At 42.1% G+C, this 22511-nt stretch overlaps 1 protein-coding gene across 3 annotated transcripts; it reads left to right on the forward strand.

The window, feature by feature from the left end:
• The first annotated feature begins 3132 nt into the window (after positions 1-3132).
• On the forward strand, positions 3133-21885 carry MKRN1 (makorin ring finger protein 1). 3 transcript variants are annotated; one of them, XR_013774145.1, is made up of 10 exons: positions 3133-3364; positions 9276-9404; positions 13732-13958; positions 15658-15798; positions 17545-17771; positions 18259-18473; positions 19165-19275; positions 19719-19857; positions 19981-20140; positions 20275-21885. XR_013774145.1 is itself a non-coding variant. In XM_079304793.1 (9 exons), the coding sequence occupies exons 1-9, from the start codon at positions 3195-3197 to the stop codon at positions 20485-20487; spliced, it is 1572 nt and encodes a 523-aa protein (XP_079160919.1). In that variant the 5' UTR covers positions 3133-3194; the 3' UTR covers positions 20488-21885. The 3 variants fall into 3 exon arrangements, 2 of the variants coding, with proteins under 2 accessions (XP_079160919.1, XP_079160920.1); XM_079304793.1 differs by lacking the exon at positions 19981-20140; XM_079304794.1 differs by lacking the exon at positions 19981-20140 and having other exon boundaries at positions 19719-19833.
• Positions 21886-22511: the final 626 nt, after the last annotated feature.

Below are 22511 nucleotides of genomic sequence, written 5' to 3' on the forward strand. Positions count from 1 at the left end.
AAGAAAGTGATTTACAGGTTAAAAGACAGACATGATTCTGTGCAGCTTCCATGCACAACATAAAACTGGCTGAAGTAATCAGTGTCAGGGATTTTACTGCAATCCATTAATCAGGAAATTGTAAAACATAGGTTGTTAAAGCAGTATTTGCACTTTACACTCAGCCATTTCAAAAGAGATTTCTGGCAACTTTTGTTTAACCCACCAGTAACAAATTGTGTCTTACTTTCTACATCCTTCCAATCTCTTCAACTAAACACATCCAAGGAAACTTCAAACAAAGCTTGCTGAGTTACAAAGCCAATCTGCCTCTGATTTCTGCTACCCAGTCTGGAGGGAATTTAATTGCAGGAATGATAGATGGCATCCTCAGATACCATAAATGGATGCTGAAGATTTTGTGAACAGTATCTTTTTCCTGGGAGGATGGGTAGCCAGATGTATTGGAAAGAGAGTGTGTGGGTAAAATAACACAAATTATAATGACATAATTTTATTTTCCATTAAATCTATTTGGAAAGACTGCAGTATTGTAGGAATCTATCTGGACCATCATATTTTTGACATACTCTCAAACAAGGTGGTTTAGTAAGCAAGCTGGTCACTCAGTTTCCCATTCTCAGCATCATCTCAAGGTGATCTTCTGCAACAGGCACCCAAGTCCAGCCTGTCATATTAGGTAAATCAGGGGTGTTTTGCTTGATTTGTCATTTTTTCCTTAATTCCAGTAGAAAAATCAACCTGTTGGATTTTTAGCTCTGCTTTCCAACACGAGCCTGTAGGTCTGAGACAAAATGGGGTAGGTCAAGCAGGTCCCTGAGGGCACTGCTGCAGCCCTGTGCATATCCCAGCTCTGGGAATTGCCCCCAGCAGGCTTCTGCAGTGGGATATGTGGCTGACAGTAGTGATGATGGGGTTTGGAAGCAGCAGGAGAGAAAGCTCTGGAGAAGAGCTGGAGAGAGGTTTGTACCAAGTGTGGGGCAGGGTATAACTCACTCCTCTGCCTTTCCAGTCCTGTCTGCCTGCCTGGGACCAGGAGCTTGCTGCTGATACTTCCCCCTCCTGCCTCAGAAGTGGGAGTTAATATTAAACAGGTTCCTGAGTAAAATGGGAGTGGCTGGGAACAAAGAAATTGCTGTGGCAAATTCCTACTGCCTCTGGGAGCTGGGCCCTATGGCCACCCTGGCATTTTTCTTTCTGAGTGATTCCTAGAGTTACCACCTCCCCTGAAACCCTTCCTCTCCCAGGGGTGTCACTGCCAGAGGTATTAAGGAAATGGGAAACTCCACGTTACTTTTGTTTCTCTGTCATGTCCACCATGGGACAGCATTTTCCTTTCCCTGTGTACCTGATTTCTGAGAGTCTATTCACAGTTGTTAGGCTGGGATTTGGGATTTGCTCATTGATGTTTCTCTGTTTTTGAGGTTTGCTTCTAGGCTGCCAGTATCCAGGAGACCTCCTAGGCACATGCAGTCAAACAGAACACATTTAACCATTCACTTATTGTACTTTAGTGAGAACTGTGGTGCCTGGAACTGTCTGTCTTGTCAGGGCAACAATCTAAGAAACACAAAGGTCTGATAAAGCTGCTCTTTAGTGACTTAACCTCTTTAACTGTCTTGACATCCTTCCACTTTCATCAGCAGATTTTTGTGATCATTCTAATGGATCCAAAATAACTTCCTAGATTATCTTAATGGCTTAAAAGTATTTGATCATTTTTTTCCTAATATGAAGTATTTTTTCCTCCAGCTGTTTCTAACAGAATGCAAGACTGAACATGCACACCTGGTGCAGTTTTTGAACATTTGCTTCAGTGCTGAATATTGCATGGAAAATGGTCTGTGACCAATTGGGACTTCCCAATTCTCATGGGACAGTTTTCCATTGAACATCCAGCCTTTCTCATAACAGGGATTTGAGGAACTGAATTTATGAACTATTTGATGTTGTGCTGATAGTATCAGGGGGGATTCTGCTGCATGGAGAGCCTGGATCAAGGTCTTTACAAGGCTGGATTCAGGTGCTCTGTGTCCTGGGTGAAGTTGGTCTTGGAAGAAGTTGCTCATTCCAAGATTGTTGGAGTTCAAAGTTCACTCCAAGAACTAGCCTTTTTTTGTGTTTTATACCTACCTGTACCTTGTTTTGAAGCCTGTTAAAATTTATATACATATATATATATTTTACCTCCTTTTAATGCAGAGTTGTGTTCACCTAGGTCTGGGTTCTGATATTCCAGAGAATGCCAGCAACCATTCCCATTGCCTCATTCCTTAGGTAGTTCTAGGGCACTGAACTCATTGTTTCAAGGAAACCTGAAAATAGATTTATCTCTTCTCTCCTGCCTAGCATTATTTCTAAAGTCCAGCAACTTAGGGTGCTGTCCTACTGCTATGTTTAGACCAAAGGCTTTATTTCAATATTTTTTGGAGTGACTGATGGCTTGGATACATTTGATTTATTAAAATATTTTCAAGGAGAGAGGCAAAATATCAATAGCACAGCACTGAGAAGCTTCTCCCTTCACCTTGCCCCAGCTAGTCACTATTTTTTTGGAACTTGTTTAGTACCTTTGGCAGCAGGAAGCCAAGGGCACCAAGTGGATTAGGCAAACAAGTGTTGTGAAATTACGTTTTTATTGATTACAGAGTCACAGAATAGGCCGGGACCATCACCAGGCCTGCTCGAGCACGGTCGTGCTAGGTCACACGGGATTGAATATCCGCAGGGAGAGCGATATTCCAGATAACAGCAGAAGGACGCGACGTTTCTCACCCCATTAGCGCAGCACTGTGGCTCAGCGCCAACTCTCGGGCCGGGCCTTTGTGGCGCCACTGTCCCGTGTCGCTCCCCGCTCCCGGCCGGCGCCCCGTCGCCGTTCCGTGCGGTTCCCTCACGGAAAAGGCGCTTTCCCGCCGCCGCCTCATCCCACCGGGGCGAGCCGGGCCCCGGGCCCGCCCGCGGGGCCGCGCAGGGCGCGCTCCCGGCGGCGCGGCGGGGGCGCGCACGGGCGCTGCGGCCGCGCGAGGGCAGCAGCGGGCTTGGCCCCGCCCCCGGCGCCGGTCCCGCTCGGCCAATGGGAGGCGCCGCTCGGCCCGGGGAGGCGGGGCCGCGCCCTCGCCCCGCCCCGCGCGGCCGGAAGGATCCGCTCCCGGAAGTTCCGGCGCTGCCGCCGCTGTGCGGGATAAACAGTAATGGCGGAGGCGGTGGCGGCGCTGGAGACAACGGCGGGCGCGGCCGCCGCGGCCCTGGGCTCGCCCGCGGCGGCCGCGGGAGCGGCGGCCGTCGCCTTCGACTTCGCGGCCGTGCCGCCGCCCTCCGCGGGGCCGGGGGGAGGCGGTTGGACCAAGCAGGTCACCTGCAGGTACGCGGCGGGCGCGCGGGGGGGGAGGGCAGCGGGCGGGCGCGGCCGCCCTTCCATGTCCTTCTTTTCCTTTCCTTTCCCTTCCCTTCTCCCCGCGCTGCCCCCCCCCCCCCCCCCCCCCACTTCGGGGCCTTTCCCTCACGGCGCCCCCCCACCCCTCCCCTCCCCCCACGGTCACGTACGCGCCGCGCGCTCCCGCCCGCCCGCCGCGCGCACCGGCCCCGCCCCGCGCGCGCTCCCGGGGGCGGCGAGCGGCACCGGCCCCGGGCGGGGCCGCCGGGAGGAGCGGCGCCGGCAGCCCGGCCCGCGGGATTCCCCGGGCGCGGCCGTTCGCCGCGGGCCCGGGGCGCCGGCGGGAGCCGCGCTGCGCGGGCACGGGCCGGGGACGGGCCCGCGGCGCTCGGGCCGAGGGCGCCCTGTGAAGGGAGCGCCGCAGCCGCGATCCGCCCAGCGCGGCCCGGCAGGAAATGCGGCGTGCTTTAAATGGAGTCGAAATTTAGAATCGGGAGTGGAGTCGTGGTTGATGCAGCGAAAGCCGATTGTTGAAGCGGAGAGCAGGAGTGGGTCGCGCTGCAGAATGTGCCAAGTGGCCCTGCCTGTGTCACGCCGAGGTTCTTGTGCTGCGTCATTTCCTACCCGTGTTTCCCTTTCAACTATATTTCTGATAAATCTTCTCCCTGGGGTTATGCAAGCCCTGCTGCGTGTTTAAAGCTTGCCAGGTGGACTATTTTTAAACCTACAGTGCTGCTCCGTTGGTAGGCAGAAAGGAATTTCAAACAGTTCTGTGAACGTAGACGTACATTAGTTAATACAAAAGGAAGCGGTAACGCAAGATTTAACAGCAGTGAGAGTTTCTTGATTTTTCATTTTTTAAAAATTTTAAATAAATTAAATTACATTTATCACGTTTATTTCTTCTGCACGATGCCGGTGATGAACCGTGCTTAGCTCAGCTTTCAGTCAGCAAGGTCAGTGCTCCCTCTGTTGAAGTTTGCCTCGTAGTTTCAGAAGATCCGAAGGCTCCATTAGGGAAATGGGATTCGTGAGACAGCTCTAGGATAGGTATAGATGCAGGATCGATTTATTGAAGGCTGCCATAGTACAGGAGCAGTCAAGTTCATCAGTCCTGCAGAGTTTAGGGAATATATTTATTTGCACACACTCAGGCTGAGAGGGAGGCTGAAGTTATTTTTTTGTAATGGTTAATGTGCTTTAATTCCAGCTTCAGCAGTGGGATCTCGGCCTTGGATCTAATGAACGTCTCCATTCTTTGTTCTCTTTGCTTGTGTACCATTGCTTGATTTATTAATTTTTATGGGACCATTCAAGTGGGAGGGAGGGGCTTTAAAATAAAATTAAAAATTTTGACTTGTCCTTCTGGGAATCTGTGATAAAAATTTTGGATTTCTAGGTATGATTTTTGATAGGATATATTCATAATTCATTATTCATAACGTTTCTTATACTAAATTCTGTTTTACTTTTATAAATGAGCTTGGGGTTTTAACAGTTGAGAAGGAGTTAAATTTCAAAATGCAGGTTTTTAGTGTAGGAGGTAGAGCAGTTTCTGTTTGAGTAACACTGCACAATTCTTTTTGTTCTCAGGCTTTTTTAGTTGAATAATCATATGGGTGACAGTAAATGCTGCCTGAAAAACTTTTGGGAGACAGTCCATTCAGTGTAAGGATGTAGCACGTGATGGCTGGTGCAGGAATACTGCTGGAAGGCTTAAAATTGGTACCATAAGTTCTTGCTGCTCCTTTGAATAGCTGATAGGACTTAGATTTCTCCTACACACACAGTTTTACTGAGCTTACCTTTCTGTTTTGTGAAATATAGGAAATAATTTCCCCTAAGAGATGATGAAAAAAGTTTTGTTTTTTTTTTTACTTCCATGGTTCAGCAGTGTTCTAGGATAGTGTTTTGTAAAAAATTATAGTATTTTAATCTGGTATAAATAGCAGGGGAACAAAGCTAATTCAGAACTTGTTTAATATTATGATGTTTTACTTACTGATATGTTTAAATTAAAAAAAAAAAAAAAAAAAAAAAAAAAGTTGGTCCTTACCAGGTTCCTCAGTTCTTCCTGTTCAGATGGCTACATGGTTTTATTGAGCAGTGCTATAGCAAATTTTTTTTTCCCAAAGGCTTGACACTGTTTGTTCTGTGCTTGCATTTTCCAGATGTCATGCTGCATTAAAAGTCATCAAGTTGAAGTAAACAAATTACATTTCACTTGTTTGTTTTAGAACTGAATGTAAATAAAACCCATAGCAACTAAGTGGTGTACTTTGAGAGCTGGCTACGTGTTTGTACCTTGGCTGTTCTTCCTGAAAACCTGGCTCAGGTATTTTTTTTTTTTTCTTTCATGTGAAGAAAGAAATCCTCCTTAATTCAGTGCAGCACCAGGGGTGAGGTGCAGGGCACAAAGTGACAGCCTGCCTGAACTGCCCCTTTGATGGCTGCTCTGCTCTGCATCCCCTGATAACTGCTGAAGGAGCTTATGGAGAAGAGACAACGAGCTAAGTGCTGTTCAGATCAACTTTTTCCCCTTTTACTAACTCCAGCAGAATTTGATTAGCCTGTAACATGGCTGAGCACCCAGGAGCTGTGCTAGAGCAGCATGTTAGCCTCTTTTCCTGTACCTTCTTCCCAGGAATTCTTGGGCACCTGGAGAAGTTAATGGCTGCAGATGGCTGTTATCCTGAGCTTCCCCATCTGGCAGTTGTGGCAGTGCCTTGGGTTTTGAAGGAGGTTTGCTGTTGGCTATAACATTCTAATTTAGCTGAACTAGTAGTTTGATTAAACAAATTAGCATTACCTGAAAGCAGAAACTTAAAGTAAAGAAGAGAATACGTCTGAGTAAGGAAATGCATTGCAAGCTTCCAAAACTGTAGAAGGTAACATTGCCTCTTGAGAAATACCCATGAAAATCAGGATATGCTATTTTCATCAAGGCATTCCTAACTAGACATGTGTTTGAACTTTTTTCAGGGATAAAATGCCAGTGCAGCCAATTCTTAATTTTGTCTGGTTGTTCCATGTGTTGTTGTCACTCATGTTTTGTACAATCACACAGTGAGCTGAACTGGGGAAATTATCTGGACTTGGACCCTGATGATTTCCCTAGTCAGGCTCCCCAAGCAGCTTAACCAAATTACACTTGTAGATTTGAATTGAAAGGACAGAGAGTAGTGCCAGAATAAGTGATTTTTGGATGACAGCATCACAGAGGCTCAGAGAAAATCCAATTATATACTTATCTTGATCTAGTTTTCTTTTTTCAAATGAAACTACATGTGTTCTTTGACTACTTGACCAAGTGCAAATTTCAGATGTCCTTCTACATGTCAGTGTGTAAGGCAGATAACTCATATAATTCTCAGTTTTAAGGATGCTTTTTTCCTATAACCAGAATGATGAGACTGGTATCACTGTTGAGTAGGGTTAAATGGAATACTCTGTGTGAGTGGAGATGCTCCCCAAAACAAAGTTCATTATCTTACCCCAAAAATAATGCACTCTGTTTATTTTTTTTACTTAGTTGAAGTGTTTTAGCCAAACACTGCAATTTGATATGTAAAGTGTTACATTCTTTGTGACCTTAAAGTAAAAATCACCTTTGAGTGAGGGGGAGGGTTGTGGAAGAGGTTGGGGTGTAATCCTAAAATATGTATGTTTTTTCCCCTCCTACTCCATCCTTCTTGTTCAAATAATGCTGAGTTTGCTGCATAGAATTGAATGCCTTTAAAAGTGATGTGTGAATTAGAGCCTGGGAATGTTTTACATTTATTTTTTTTTTCCCTTCATAGCCTATATATATAATACATTTTGACAACTTTCAGAATTACACATGCTGCATTTGCAGAGGATTTTCTGACATAAACTAGGAAGGAAGGAAAGGAGTTTGGAGCTTTGTTTTCCCTATCATGCAGTGGGAAAATCTAATTTTGGGGTTCAGATACTTAACACAAGTCCTGTTGACCAAATAGTTTCTATCAGATGTCCTCACTTCAGGCAGGAGCCTTTCTGCCAGTCACTTATTTCAGCTGTAGTGGTGTCCCAACACTTGGTTGCCTCAAGGAGCAGAGTGGCTGGGCAGTGATCTGATCCAGATTAAAAATAGCCATGGGGGCAGCTAAAGGAATGCTGGGCTCCATTGCAGCCATTTCCTGGTCTGTGCCAGCCCCTGGCTGTCAAGTTGCTGCCCCAGCTCATGGGGGAGGGGATGATGTCTGGAGATTACACTTGTTAAAGAATAAACAGTTGAACAACCTGAAGTCTTTTTTTTTTTTTTTTTTTTTTTTTAACCCTATCGTCCTGACTCCCATTTCTTAAAAGCAATCAAGCCAGAAATTCCAGTTATATTCTAGTTCCATGACTTCACCGGTGGTTTAGTTTGTTTTTGGTTTTGTTTCAGGGGCTTTTTCTGTTTGTTTGTGGAAGAGAGAAGGTTAAATAGGGTTGGTTTTTTTCTTGGTTGGGTCTTGGTTTTGTTGGTTTGGGTTTCTTTTCCTTTTGAGGTGGCTCTTTGTAGGTGGATTTTGCTGTTGATGGGTGGCTGTGACTTTTAGAGGGTTTTGTGGTTTTTGTTCATGGTTTTTTGTTCATGGTGCAGAGTGTGCTGGTTGTAAAGCAGGGATGGGTCTTGTTCTGTTTTTGCAACACCCTATTCCTGCTGGCATAGCTGTTTGTGCCTCCAGCTGACCCTGCAGAGCCTCCTCTGGGTCTTGTACTGCTTGTTTTTTTGTGTAAGATCACATTTCTTACCTGGTTAATTTGTCTGTAGGGTAGAGACTGAGGATTTGGAGTGTGAATTTGAGTATTTTGAGTGTGAATTGCAGCCTGATGTGTCAGCTTGTGGCCTGTACAGCTAGTTGAGATATTTTTTTTTTATTCTTAGTATGTTGAATACACCAGTGGTACTGGCATGTAGGGTTAACAGTTTCTGAACATTCAGCCTCAGGTTTTACTATTTCCCTAAAACTGGATTGCAGATGTAGCTCTACTTGAGTGTTGCTTCTTTCTAAACTGAATGTTGGTAAACATTCATGGATTGAGTTTTCACACAGGCTTTTAATTTTTTTTTCCTTTTATGTGGATTGGGAAAGGTGTACTTGAACTTTTCGGTTGTAGTTTTGAATATACAAAATCTTAACAGTTATGCTGCATTGAGTTTCTGGAAGCTTGTTCTTCTAGGTTAAAATTGAACAGATCTTGAAAACCACACTTCAGTTCTCTTGAATAACTGAATTGAAGATGCTAAATTAAACTTGTGCTACTTGACATGCTAAAATCGATGAAACAGTCCTCAAAATCTTTGAAACTGTCCAAGTCTTTCAAGAGAAGCAGAACAGTATTGAAGGAGGGTGCTTCAATTTATTTGGCTTCTATTGCAGGAATTAAAGCATGTGTTTTGTCAGATGTAATTATCCATCACAAACATGTTGTTCATTCTTGGAGAGGAAATCACGTTTGATTGAATTACTTATGAATCCAGAATAAGTGTAAAAGCTTGGGTGATTTAGAGTGTGTCTGGATTTGATTCTTGTATCCATTGTTTGGTTTCTGTAAGGTTTTTTCTTGTGTCAGGGGCTACAAGTAAAATTAGTGCCAATCTACTTGGACCAAGACTCCTTCCTCTTAGTTTCACAGCCCAGGATAACTTTGCTTTTACTAGTTTGGTTTATTTTCCCCAGGTTTTTGTGAGAGCAAGTCCCTAAATGTGTGCACAGTTCACGGGGGTAGCTGAGGTTTCATCTTTGAGTTTGTTTTTGTGGTTATACTGGGGCAGGATCTTCAGTGCTGTTCTTAATGCAGCATACCTTGATTTACAGAACAACAAGAAGATGATCCAAACCCTTCTGGAGCTCCGGTGCTCTCCTTGACTCAGCATTGTGTTCTCTTGCAGATACTTCATGCATGGGGTCTGCAAGGAGGGAGACAACTGCCGCTACTCGCACGACCTGTCCAGCAGCCAGTCCACCATGGTGTGCAGGTATTACCAGCGAGGATGCTGTGCTTATGGAGATCACTGCAGGTAAAGAAATGCTCTGGCCATCCTGCAGGAGGCCCTTCACTCTGGATCCCTGGTGCTTTCCTTTGTCCTTGCAACTTCAGATACCTGTGGAAACAGCTTTGCACTGACTCTCTTGTCTTGCTAAACACCAGTGCTTGTTATGCAAATGAATGGGCAAAGGCAAGGTGATAGCTGGTTTTCATAAAAGTGATAGTTATCAGCACAGGGAGTTTTCTTATTTTTTATTAATAACATGATTAATTGAAATCTGAGACTACCTTCAGACTAGCTGAATGTATGAAACTGAATCATTATTTAAGTGATCACAAAAGCTTGAAAATGTAAGAACTTTTTTCCTTCATATTGTCTCTTGAGGAATTGGTGCTGACACTGGAACTACCATTTTGGAAAAGTAACTTGAGTTTCCATATAAGTTCTAAATGTTGCCTGTACAAAATAGCCTTACTTTAGGAAAACATACTATTAATTGATCTATACCGTTGAAATTATAATAAAAAATAAATTATAAAGAAGAAAAACAGATACTTTCCTAGTGGAGCAAAGCTTTACAAGGGCTTAGGAATGTTTCATCAGTAATTTTATTAAAACTTACTTAAAAATTTTAATATTCTGCCTTTCTGCAGCTGTAATTTGTGATTAAACATTTGCATAATGATTTTATATGGTAGCTCATAGTTAGCTTTGCTTTTGTGTTTAATAAAGGGTTGCTATATGTAAGAAAGATAACCAAGAAAACCTCTCTGTAGTCTTCTATCTGCCAGTGTTGCTTTTTTTTGATTGTGTAGATCAGTGGTCTTCCAACTTTGGATCATGCACCCCTTCAGTTCAATATTTTTGAGCTCCCACCAACATATAGATTTATTTTAGTTTATCTATCTACATCTCCTACTGTACTGATGTTTTGTGCATTATAAAATATAACCCAAAACCAGAATTTGAAACAGGGTGTATTAAAGGTCAAATGGAAAATATTTAATAAATATTTTATAAACAGTCCAAAGCAAATTTTACTGTCACTGAAAGCCTTATTAGTAATGATATTTTTTACTGACAGTAATGTTGATTCAATGGGCTTTCTTATTATTTAAAATCTCAGTGTAACATTTTGTTATGCAGTTTTTTGAAGGTCTCATTCTAAGTTCAGCTTGTTTCAGTCCTTGGTTTTAATGGCAGTCATAGAGGAAAAAGATCTTTCACAAAGATATGCAGATCCAAAAGGAAGTGTATTGTTGGCTGCATGTACTGATGTGTGATAAATTTAGCCAGTGAGTTTCCACCTTCCCTGATGTCAATCAGCTGTTAGTGCAGATGAACTGGAAGGTGTTGCATTTTTATATTTTTAGCAAATGGGTTCAAAGTACACCAGAATTCTGAATTTGAAAGATTTTTTTTTTTTTTGCATGTTAGAGAAATCACTTACCAAATTTTTAAGTGTACGAGATCTGAAAGGTTATTTTGTAGTTGACACATGTGGGTAGTTTTTGGCAATAAAATCTCATAGTGGTGGGAATGCTTCATTTTCAAATTGTTAACTCCATACCACAAATGTCCTTCAAAAAGCAGTTATCTGTTCATGGAATGACTTTATCTTGGAGGGACAGTTTGAATGTGACTGGGTTTTGTTGGTTTTTTTTTTTTTTAAATACCTATTCAGCTCATCTTGCTGGCACTGACATGTCGTGACAGAAAAGGGCAGCAAATTTGTTGCACTTGTCTTGGTGAAATAAACATGCATAACTCACCTGTGACAGTTTTTAAGTCCTTTACCATGAGATAATCAGCCAATATCTGTGTGGTACAGAAGATGTTCATGGTGGCTCTCCACCTCATAATCATGCCAAATATTTGACTATTTAAAGATCTATATTGATGACATTCTCTAGTGTCACTTGGGTGCTTCTGGATCCATCTTTGCTACAATGTCTTCCCTTTGAATGATGCAGTGATGAATTTCTGGTGTGGTGCTATCCCTGTAACCTTACCTGGAATCTCTTATTGTGGTCAGAGCAGCTGCTGCTTCAGTGGTTTTACTTGCACAGTTTTCCCATAAAGCATATTTTAAAAATTAAAGTAATTGTCTACTATTGAGAAGATATCTCCTCCAGTGAATCTTTTTGTCTTTGTTAAAGAAATAATTTGTTGAGAATGTTTCCCTACTGGTGCATCTTTTCTTTGGTGTCTCACAAAAAGCAGTTCATTATTGAAACAGAATTTAGCAAGTACCATAAGCTGAGACATGTGAAAAACATCTGTACTTTTCCTTTTGCCATACAGCAGACTTCCCACACTGCAAAATTTTTCTACTGCTTGTTTCTGCAAATCTCTAGCAGTGTTCTCTATGCATTTCCCAACACTATTTGCTGACAAAGCAATGCCTTTTACTTTGTCACCATATTGTTTTCCATGAGTTGTTTCAGTCATTTTTACCACAATAGGAAGGAAAAGTGGTCCAGTGGCATATGGCTTTTTGTCTTGCCTTGTTACATACCAAGCCTCAGAAAGGATTTCTAAATCCTTATTGTGAAATTCTACAAAGTACTGGATTGAGTAGCACATGACTTGAAACATCTTGGGAAAAAATGTGGATGTTTGTCTGTTTTCTGGATGTGTTGGTTTTCAGGTACAGTATACACTGAGGGCACTGTTCTTCATTAGTAGTAGTGAATGTAAATCCATATTTCAGATGGCCTTCTTTGTAATCTTAGTCTCTTCTGTGGCTCCCCTCCCCCTGAGTTCAAGAGCTGATTAGATTGCATTGTTTTACTTTGTAAGTAACAACAATACAACTGATGAGGGCTGATGAGTAGCTCATAGTAAGAGTACAAGTGTTAGCTCTGACTTCTCTTGTTGGCTTTTGCTCACATTATCAGTGTTGTTGTCAGCCCACAGTTGGAGGCATCTTTTCAAGCCTCTTGTTCACTTTGCAGGGTTAGTTTAGGTAAAACAAGATCAGATAATCTGTTGATTCATTGCAGTATGTCACAATATGCTGGAAGTGAGCAGACAGGGAGGTGCCACTGTCCACCCACTGGGTGCTGGAACACCTCCTCCTTCAGGGCACCTCACATGTACCACAGATGGGCCCTCTGATATGTGGACTGTGAGGACACTTCCATCAACATGTATCTTAATAGTAATTTATTGTATTTTTTAAGGGGAAAAAGCCACTAAGCCTAGAGTTTCCTTCCTGCACCCCACTGGGTTTTCTTGGGCACCTTATATGATGCACACACTTTGGAGGTCACAGATGCAGAGATCTGAAGGGTTAAATTTTTGAATTTCTGTTTCATAGGATTAGGATTTCCAAGCTGACATTTGGTTAGGAGTACCCGTTTAGTATGCAAGAACTGTGACACTTTGTTTTTGATTTGACACAAGCTAAATGAATCACAGTCACTTCAAACTTCTGTATGATCTCAAAAAATTCCCTCCTGTTGTCCTTGAAATTAGTCAGCAAATATCAAAGACTGTAATGGTGTATTTGTCATTTGTTTTCCCCATGTAGTCTCCTAGTTGCTGGAAGACAGATTTTTGAGGGAAGTGGTGCCTTTCTGTTTATTGTGGGTGGTAGGGCTCCAAGTGTTCTGATTACCATTTTCCACAATGAGCTGAAAGAGGCATTAGAAATAAGTACTCAGATTCATTGTAAATTTGCATGAGGCAAGATGCTTAGACACAGGAAAAGAATCATTTATGTTGGTGGGGATCTCTGAATCTGTGCCAGCTGAGGCCAGGTTGCCTAAGGCATTGTCTAGTCAAGTTTTGACTGCAGGCATGAAGATTGTGCACCCATTCTAGTGTTTTAACTGCTCTTTCAGCAATTTTTTTCCTAATATTTATAACTGTAACTTCCCATTTTGGATTGGTGTCTACTGACTGTCATTCTATCACTGCACCTGTTAGAAGACTCTGGCTGATCTTTCCTGTGAGGTAGTTGGAGACAGCAGTGTCTGTCCTTAGTTTTCTCTTGATAAAGCTGAAGAACTCATTTTTCTCATTCAGCAATACTACACTTTTGTAATACATAACTGACCAGTTTGGGACACTATTGAAGATTGTTCTGTGTAAGTTGAATAAGAATTACGGTCTTTTTTTCTCCAAAGTCTCAGACTAACTTGTGTTTCCTTGAGCAATGCTGGCAGATTGCACAAGTGGAAGCATTTCTCTATAAAGGGTCATCAGTAACTTTCCCTTCCTAGCCATTTCTGGGTCCTCTTTGCAAATAGCAAGTTCACATCTTCATTTGTTTATTTTCAATACATGGGGCTGCTTTCTGGATGTATTTTTTTTTAATGGAAAGTTGACATGATGTGTTTTAACTTTTTAGATATGAACATACCAAGCCACTAATACAGGAAGAAGTGACTGATGTGAATCCAGAGGCAGAAATCTATCCATCAGTGTCCTCAGAGTTTGCATCGCTCCCTGAAACAGTTGAAGAATTTATTGCTGAGATAGAAGATGAAAATACAGATCTGGCAGCAGCAGGAGTTGGGGATGAAGACTGGGTGAATGCAGTGGAGTTTGTCCCTGGGCAGCCATACTGTGGACGTGGTAAGCTGATGATGGCAATTTCCATAACAGTGAATTTCCATCACTCAACAGTTTCTGTGTAGTGCATTTATTGTAATGCTCAGTTTAATTGATCAGTTCAAGTCAGTTGAGTTTTTCAACATGAGGAGTCTTGCTGAGACAAAGGATTTTTTAAAATACTTTAATCAGAATATAATATTTAGATTGGAAGGAACCTCTGGATTTCATCTAGTTCATTTCCTGCTTAAAGGTTGCCAGGGGCTTTGTTTAGTTGAATCCCTGTCCTCAGAGATGTTTAAAGGGCCATAACCTCTGGGTATCCTTTGTGGTGTTTGACTTCTTTCACAAAGAAAACCTCTTCTCTAGTATGTAATTGGATTTTCCTTGCCTTCTGTCTCTTGTCATTTGCACATCTGAGAAATCAGTCTCTTTTCTGGGGGATCAGCCCCATTAATGACTGGCTGTCCCTCCACTGGAATCAACTCATTGCTGGTTTGAACAGCCAGAGATCTTTAAATACACACAGTCCTTACAGAACAGCTGGTGCTTCTTCCTGATAAGTCATTACACTGTTAACTTAGTTTCACTAAAACAATTTTTTTTCCTAGGGGTTAGGCTTACTTTTCATGCAAACTTTTGCCAGATTAAATAGAGTTCTCTTTTGTGAATCTTTTGCAAATCTCTGTTTTATAGCCTTTGAAACTAGATGTATTTTAATGTGCAAACATATTCCTCTGTTTCTCTTCTAAACAGTGGTACATGATATTAATTCCCATAGTGACTTTAAAAACACTTTACTCTTCTGAAGCAACTGTCTTTATTAAGCTACAGAAATAAAAATGTATGCAGTGTGTTCTGTAGTGTGTCTTAAAGCAGATTGTTCTTGTCAAATCACTGGATAAATGTACAGATAAGTGGAAACTTCAAAATGAAACCTGTTTCTCAAGGTTACCTAGAAGCCTGTGTATTTAAAATTTCTTAAAATGATAAAGATTCAAGGTTGGCAGTTTAACTGCATAGCTGGGACTATAATACTCACCTTTTACCACAATTATCTGGTTTGAGACTAAAGCTGGTATCTTGAAGATGACTTCAGGATCTAGCATAGAAAATAGTGATGACTGTTCTGTTATTCACTTGTTAGTTGTACAGACGTGTCACATTTCCATATTTGTTCTGCAGTAATTGAGGAAGAGTAGAAAGGCAGAAATACAAGCAACAGTAAACTGGATGTCTGTTTCCTGCTGCTGAAAGATTAATGTGTTTAATGCTACAAAGTGTGTCCTAAAGTGCAAGCAGGTGGTGTGTGGATCAAACAGAACAAACCAGTTTTTCCACTAGTATGAATTTAACCCAGCTGACTGGGAAATGGGCAATGGGAAAGTGGGGATTGAGTCCACCTACTGGTGAGCAGAGATTTGGAAAACAGCACAGGGAAATCATGGAGAGCAAATGTTACTCTGAGGGATGTTTGATTTGTAACTGAGGCAGTGAAGTCTTCTGAATTTTTCTAATTGTGTTTTCAAGGAGGAAGTAAAACTGTAGCTGCAGTGTAGTAGATGCAGAAGATATGCATGCTGTTCTAGCCTCACAGTAAAAATTTCCTGTGAATATCTAATTTAAACCCACCCTCTTTCAAGTTGAATTTTGGTTTGAAATTGTTATCCCTTGTCTTTTACTACATGCCTTTGTAAAAAGTGTCTCTTCATCTCTTTTGTAGGCCCCCTTCAGGTCCTGGAAGGCTGCAGTAAGGTCACCCAGGAGCCTTCTCTTCTCCAGGCCGAACAGCCCCCACTGTCTGAGCCTTTCCTCATAGGGGAGGTGTTCCATCCCTCCAACCATCTTCATGGCCCTCAGCTAGGTAAAAAAAAAATCTGTGACAGCATGAACTCGAGCAAACACTGGCAAATGCAAAGTTTGAGGAACTGAATGGTCATTGTGATTTTTGTGATTTGTCGTGGAAGTGGAGACCGTGGGTTTCAAATGGGAGGGCAAGTGGGATTTCAGTAAGAGCTACTCAGGAGAGAATGTAGAGCCTGGTACATGGTTTCTTGACACTTGGTGTTAGCTCACTAAAACTCATGGGGATGAGGAACTAATGAACATAGTTGGACTGGGAATCTCTGACTGAAAAAGAGCAGGTTGCCAGGTGACTTGTTACTGAATTACTCGCTTTGAAAAGTGTGTTTCTAGCAAACAGACTGCTCCAGGATCACTGAGTGACCACTGCAGTCAGAGATGGCTCAAGAAGCAGACTTGATCTTATCTTGAGAGCTAATATTTTTCTACACTAATCTTCAATATTTGCTTATTCCTCAAAATTTAAATTGCATGGACCTGCATTTTCTTTTCCTCTGTCTTAAGACTAACAGACTGATACATGCCTATTGTTATGTCTTTGCTCCATGGGGATGAAAACTGCAAGTGTTCAGCCTCTGATTAACATAGAGAAGGAATCTGTCCTTCACTTTAATTGATCCAAGTGTGCCTTTTGTAGTTTTGGCTTTCTTTTCCAAATCTAGTGCTTCAACAGCTAAAAGCTACACTTTGTTATAGCATATATGACTTGTTACTCTTGTAACAGCTCCTGGTTATGTAATTAAACTCTAGCTGCTGTTCTTTTTGGTTTTTACTCTGAATATAGTAATGCTTTCTGTTTATTACATCTTCAGCTTCTCACTGACTGTTTTGTCTGCTAATTCACCCATCATCCTACTTATGTAACAATCTCAAAAGGTTGACTTGTGAGGCAGACAAGCATGTGTTTGAGGTACAGGGAGAAGTGTTCAGCAGCAGCTGTCTAAGGGGGGAAGAGAAAAGATACAGATTTCAGTTCAGTTTAGAATTAGGTAAGGGAATTTTATTTAGGATTTTGCAAAACTGATAGCTATCTTAGAATGCAGTGATAATAGCCTGAATTCCAGTTTCCTAGGTCAGTGTGTCTGGCTCATTGACTACATATCTGTTCAGCACAGGCTTTTTGGCAAATATATAAAATAGAGTTAGTTTGAGAGATATGGACACCACTTTATCAATCCTAGAGAAGCATGGGAATCCAGAAATGAACATTTGTCCAAGTTAAAGAACAGTTTACTAATTAGCCAGCACATAAGGAATTGCTAACATGGAATTGCCATAGTAGCATTTTGTTATGTTGGATACACCTTTATTACTTCAACTGTGTAATTACTGGGAGAAAACCCGTTAACTTTAGCCAAAGTGAAATTGATTCTAAAAGCAATGTGTACTGTGCATACTCTACAAATTTGTAGCCTTATTTAGTCTTGCTGAATCAGTCTGTACCAACAATGTGTTTAAGCTGCTGAGGACTAGTGTGATTTTTCTAGGTGGACTTAGCTTGTAAATGGATCTTCACTGGCCACTGAAATTTTGATAGCTTTAATCTTGTCTGGGTTGAAGGATGAAGAAATGTGTCTTGAAATTAATGAAATGAGAAAAATAATTTAGTTCAGGTTGAGGGTGTTTGAACTTGGACTGAAATGAACCTAGGTTGTTTGTATTATTCTGTTTGGGTAGCCCTGAGTGTTCTTACTGCCAGTGCTCAAAATCTGAATGTGCTGCTTACTGTTGTTAATTCTGTTCCCAGCTGCTCCTTTCTGTGCTGAAGCACCCTTGCAGGAAATGGTGATTGAGGAGGAATACGAGAAGCAGCAGGCAGATGTGGAGATGAAGAAGGAGCTGTGCCCCTATGCTGCATTAGGAGAATGTCGTTATGGAGAAAACTGCGTGTATATCCATGGGGACGTGTGTGATATGTGTGGCCTGCAGGTCTTGCATCCCATTGATGCTGCACAGAGGTCTCAGCACATAAAGGTAAGCAAACAAGTGTCTGGTGTTTAACAGCTCTAAGTTATTGCTTCCTAGCTCCCCTCAATCACTTGTTACTAATTCCCTTTCATTTGAAGGTGTGTGCAGGTCAGGCAGTGAATGAAATTCTGGTTGTAAACTAGACAGTTTCCTGCCAGGGCCATACTCAAAAGCAGCTGGATTTCCTTATCTGTGTTGGGAGAGCAGTCTGCTTAAAGATACTGAAGCTTTGTTCTTTGCCTAGTCAAAGTGGATGGTCTTTTAGATGGCCTTTTCATGTTTAAAAGTAGTGTCTGAAGGAAGGATTGAACTCTGAATTGATTGTTCCCCAGTACTTGAAGAATTTTTTTTTTTGAGGATCAAGGTTTTTGTTTTTCAGCTCCATTTCAGTTCAAGCATTATGCAAAACAGCAAACTGAGTTAAAAAACCTGCCTAGACCTCCCCAGGTGTCCAGTCACCTCTGTAGTTGTTTTCTTTGTGTCTCCTTTTCAGTCTTGCATTGAAGCTCACGAGAAGGACATGGAGCTTTCCTTTGCCGTCCAGCGCAGCAAAGACATGGTGTGTGGGATCTGCATGGAGGTGGTGTACGAGAAAGCCAATCCCAGCGAGCGCCGCTTCGGGATCCTCTCCAACTGCAGCCACACTTACTGTCTCAAGTGCATCCGCAAGTGGAGGAGTGCGAAACAATTTGAGAGCAAGATTATAAAGTGAGGCGCTTTCCCATTTCCATTGTGCTTTGTTACTGTGGAAGAGTTTAGTAACTTGTGACAACTTGCAGCAGATGCAAACTACACAGGAACGGCATTTAATGCATACTGATTTGTAATTTAGGAGTGAAATAATTGTTAGGGATAACATTTGCACTCTGATTTGGTTAATACCGGTTAAGTTTGCAAAACTCAATGGTAGTAAATAATTGTTGTTTATTTAGTAGCATGTTGTCCAATGGTTACTGTTTATGTCTTGGACACCCAGGCAGGAATCTGGAAACAGATTACCCAATTCAGAATGTATGCCGCTTAATTCATTACTGCCTTAGAGCTCAGTTGGCAAAACATTTCTCCATATAAGGCTGTTCTAGAAAATACCAAGTTCCAATCAAATAAATATAGGAAAAATAACAAAATAAATTTATTTAATTCTAAAGAAAAAGGAGTCTGTGTGAAGTATTTTTTTCAAGCTTTTCTGAGACAAGCTGACCAGCTGCCATTGCCATTGAGTTCTTGAAGAAGAGAGTTTAGCTTATCTTCATGTGTAAGAGAGTCTAAATTGAAAAGGTTGTACAGCACGTGTATGAGTACAGTGCCTCTTTAAAGATGGATATATGCCATGACTTTTTATATAGGAGAGAGCTCCGTGTAATGTGGAATTTTGCAGCACAGTCTGTTCGTTTCCCAGGTCCTGCCCAGAATGCCGGATCACATCTAACTTTGTCATTCCAAGTGAGTACTGGGTGGAGGAGAAGGAAGAGAAGCAGAAACTCATTCAGAAATACAAGGAGGCAATGAGGTATGAGCAATGCAGCCTTTTTTCAAACTGAGAGTACAGAGATAAAGGCACACATGGAGAAGAAGGGTGTTGATGTAAAGGCCCTTTGCACACCACCTTTCCACCACCACGTGTGAAGCGTGTCTTTGCCTGTCTACCCACAGATGCATGCACACAGTCCCCCAGCTATTCCTGCGTTATTTCACCTCAGTCTTTCCCTTCTCCACACAAAACACTGGTCGTGTAGCCATAGGGCACTCCAAGCTCGTGCACTGCACACCATTGGTGACCCTCTGCATGCATCAATCCACATGTAGTGTAATAATTAATTTGTGCGTGAAGGTCTTGTACTCACAAAATGCCTTCTCCTGGTACCTGAGATCTTTGTGGACTGCAGGTCAAGGCAACTCTGAAGTGTGATTGGGGTGTGCTCTAAGTAAGGGTTGTGATAATTTCCTTTCCAGCAACAAGCCATGCAGGTATTTTGATGAAGGCCGTGGGAGCTGTCCATTTGGAGGAAACTGTTTTTACAAGCATGAATATCCTGATGGCCGCCAAGAGGAGCCACAAAGACCCAAAGTAGGAACCTCAAGTAGATACCGGGTTAGTGCTGCTGATTAATTGTCCTTTCAGTAGGCAGAGAGCACAAGAGGGGTGGGCATTATGTCTTCTTCCTTGAGAAGAGGATGGGGAAATATTGACTTTTCTTTTTTCCACTTCTGATAGACCTCTGTAATGGTGAATTTGAAGGAAGCGGTGCTCTAAAGTTTGTGAATGCTGGAGGACAAGATGGAAAGACTAGATTTAAAAAACTTTGCTACAACATACTGAAGTAGAAATGTTGGGTAGCATTAATAGGGGTGTGTAAGGGTAAATTCTGCTGGAGGTCAGTATATCCCTGAAAGAGAAATGTGATTTCTTGCATGTCAGCAAGTAGACCCGGGGGCACGTCAGCCTCTGGAAAGGCTCCTGCTTGGTGCCAGTGGGTCACCTGGGGAAATGCTTGTGTTCCATGTGCAGGCCCAGCGGAGGAATCGTTTCTGGGAGTTCATCGAGGAGCGGGAGAACGGGGATCCCTTTGAAACGGACGAGGACGAGGTGGTGACCTTCGAGCTGGGCGAGATGCTGCTCATGCTGCTGGCGGCCGGAGGTGATGACGAGCTAACGGATTCCGAGGATGAGTGGGACTTATTTCATGATGACCTGGAAGATTATTATGATTTGGATCTATAGCACCTGTCAGTGGAGTGTGGACTGTTGTCTTGCTTCAGGCAGTAGCTATTACCTGTGGTGTTGTGGCAGTGCCTGTGTTTCTCCTAGGCAGGCCGATCAATTCCAGGTGCTGTTGTAATAACTTTTACCCAGGGTCTGTCTCTTCCCTTCCCCTCCTCTCCCACCCCAGGAGTGTTGTTTTTCCTCTGTTTCAACAAATAACAAGAAATAAATCTTTAAAATGTTAGTTTTTGTAAAAATGAATTTAACTGTCAAACAGTTAGCTTAGGTTTGTTGCTTCATCTGTGTACCCAACAGAGTTCACCCAGTTCCAGGGTTAAAGTGTTTACAGGACTCCCACACTCATTTTGAAGAGCCCAGATACAAAAATGAGCAGTGGCCATGCAGTGGGGATGTTAATTGGCTGATGGCCTTTATTCTGTCTTTGTACCAATATTTCTGATTTCAGGCCAGATACAAATATTCTTTCTGGAATCAGCTCCGTTCCAGCCCCCTCATGTACACGTCTTCATTTGTGACTTTTGGTCTCTGTTTACTTGCACATTACTATTACTACTGTGTAACCAGAACCAGGTGTGAACGTTCTGGATTTTTACTGTGTTTAGCATGAAAGGAAAATGTCTTTGTGAAAGGAGAACTCTCTATGTGTATATACAGATAAATGTAGAGTTGGACCTCAAGGATGGGGAGACTCTGTGTAAGTTAAAAATAACAAAACCATCTTTAACCCCCTCTTGGTGCATGAAGTCTTGCCTCCAATTGGACATGAAACTGGTCTAGTGGTCTCAGCCCAGACTGGGAAATGATCCTGACTATCGCTTCACTTGATAGATGGCACTCCCTAATACACCAGCTCTCTTTCATGTGTATGATTAGGGTTGTCCAGGAGCAGAAATCCGGTTAGCCAAGGTGGGGTCAGAGGAACACCAGAGAGGACCCTTTAGCTTTATTGCTCTGTAACTTTTAGAACTTCATGTAAACACTTAAGCCGTGAGCTTTGCTAGAAACTCGCTGTGCCTCCCAGCTGCTCCGAGGTACTTGTGCCTCTCTGCAGCTGAGTTGGGCAGGTTGCCTGGTAAAGCTGTTCAGTTTATGTGAGTTACTGCTTACAAAGGCAGTCGTGCAGTTTCTGGCTGTAATTTGCATTGAGAAATTACTTTGCCACCAAAGCCCCAGCACAGGAATTTTAACCTTGCATTACATTATTGCTGTTTTTTATTGACTTGTGGATGCCCCGTGATCTGTTCTCCTGCTGCTCTTGTCCCCTAGACTGCCTCTCCTTTCACTTTTAAATGGAATGAGAAATTGTTCTGAGGTCTATAACGTATTGTTTTGCAGCTGCCTTTTGTAAGAAGCACTTTTCCCAAATAAAAAAAGAAAAAAAAAATTAAACAAGAAGTCAGTCTGTTCTTTTAAATTCGAAGCTTCTGGTTTTAACTTGATTATTTTTGTGTGTGTTTCTGTAAATGTGAAGGCATTTGTGTCACTTATTTAGCATAGTCCAGAATTCCAGCATTGTTAGAGCCTTTCCAGCAAAGAGCCTGTAATCCAAGGGACACATTCCAAACAGACAGCTGATAAGTTGAAGGAGTGTCTGGGGCCACTACTAGGAACTGACATGTCTTGCTTTCACAGAAGTAAGTTCTACAGTATTGTGTTAATTTTATTTGCACTGGATAAAGCCAGCTGCAGGACATGCTCTTGTCCATAGTTTCCTATTGTAATGCTGTTTGGACAGCAAGTCCAAGCACTGCTACAGGTCACTTCCTGAGACCCCACTGTGTGTGTTCAGATAGAAACATTTTTCTGCAGAAATCCCAGTTGGAAGTAAACTGCTAAAAGCATATTGAGATGCTGGGGGATAGGATTTTAAGGAAGTTTAAGTGAACAGAGTAATGTTGCTTTTGGTTTGTTCAGTTTGTTGTTTGTTTTTCTTTCCCAGGGGTGAAGAAGCAGAGGCAGGAAAGGAATGTAATTTGAGCAAATGACACTTTAAACTGATAAAAGAGAGAAAAGAGAAAAAA

Source organism: Erithacus rubecula, assembly GCF_903797595.1.
Source record: "Erithacus rubecula genome assembly, chromosome: 4".
Classification (NCBI taxonomy): Eukaryota; Metazoa; Chordata; class Aves; order Passeriformes; family Muscicapidae; genus Erithacus; species Erithacus rubecula.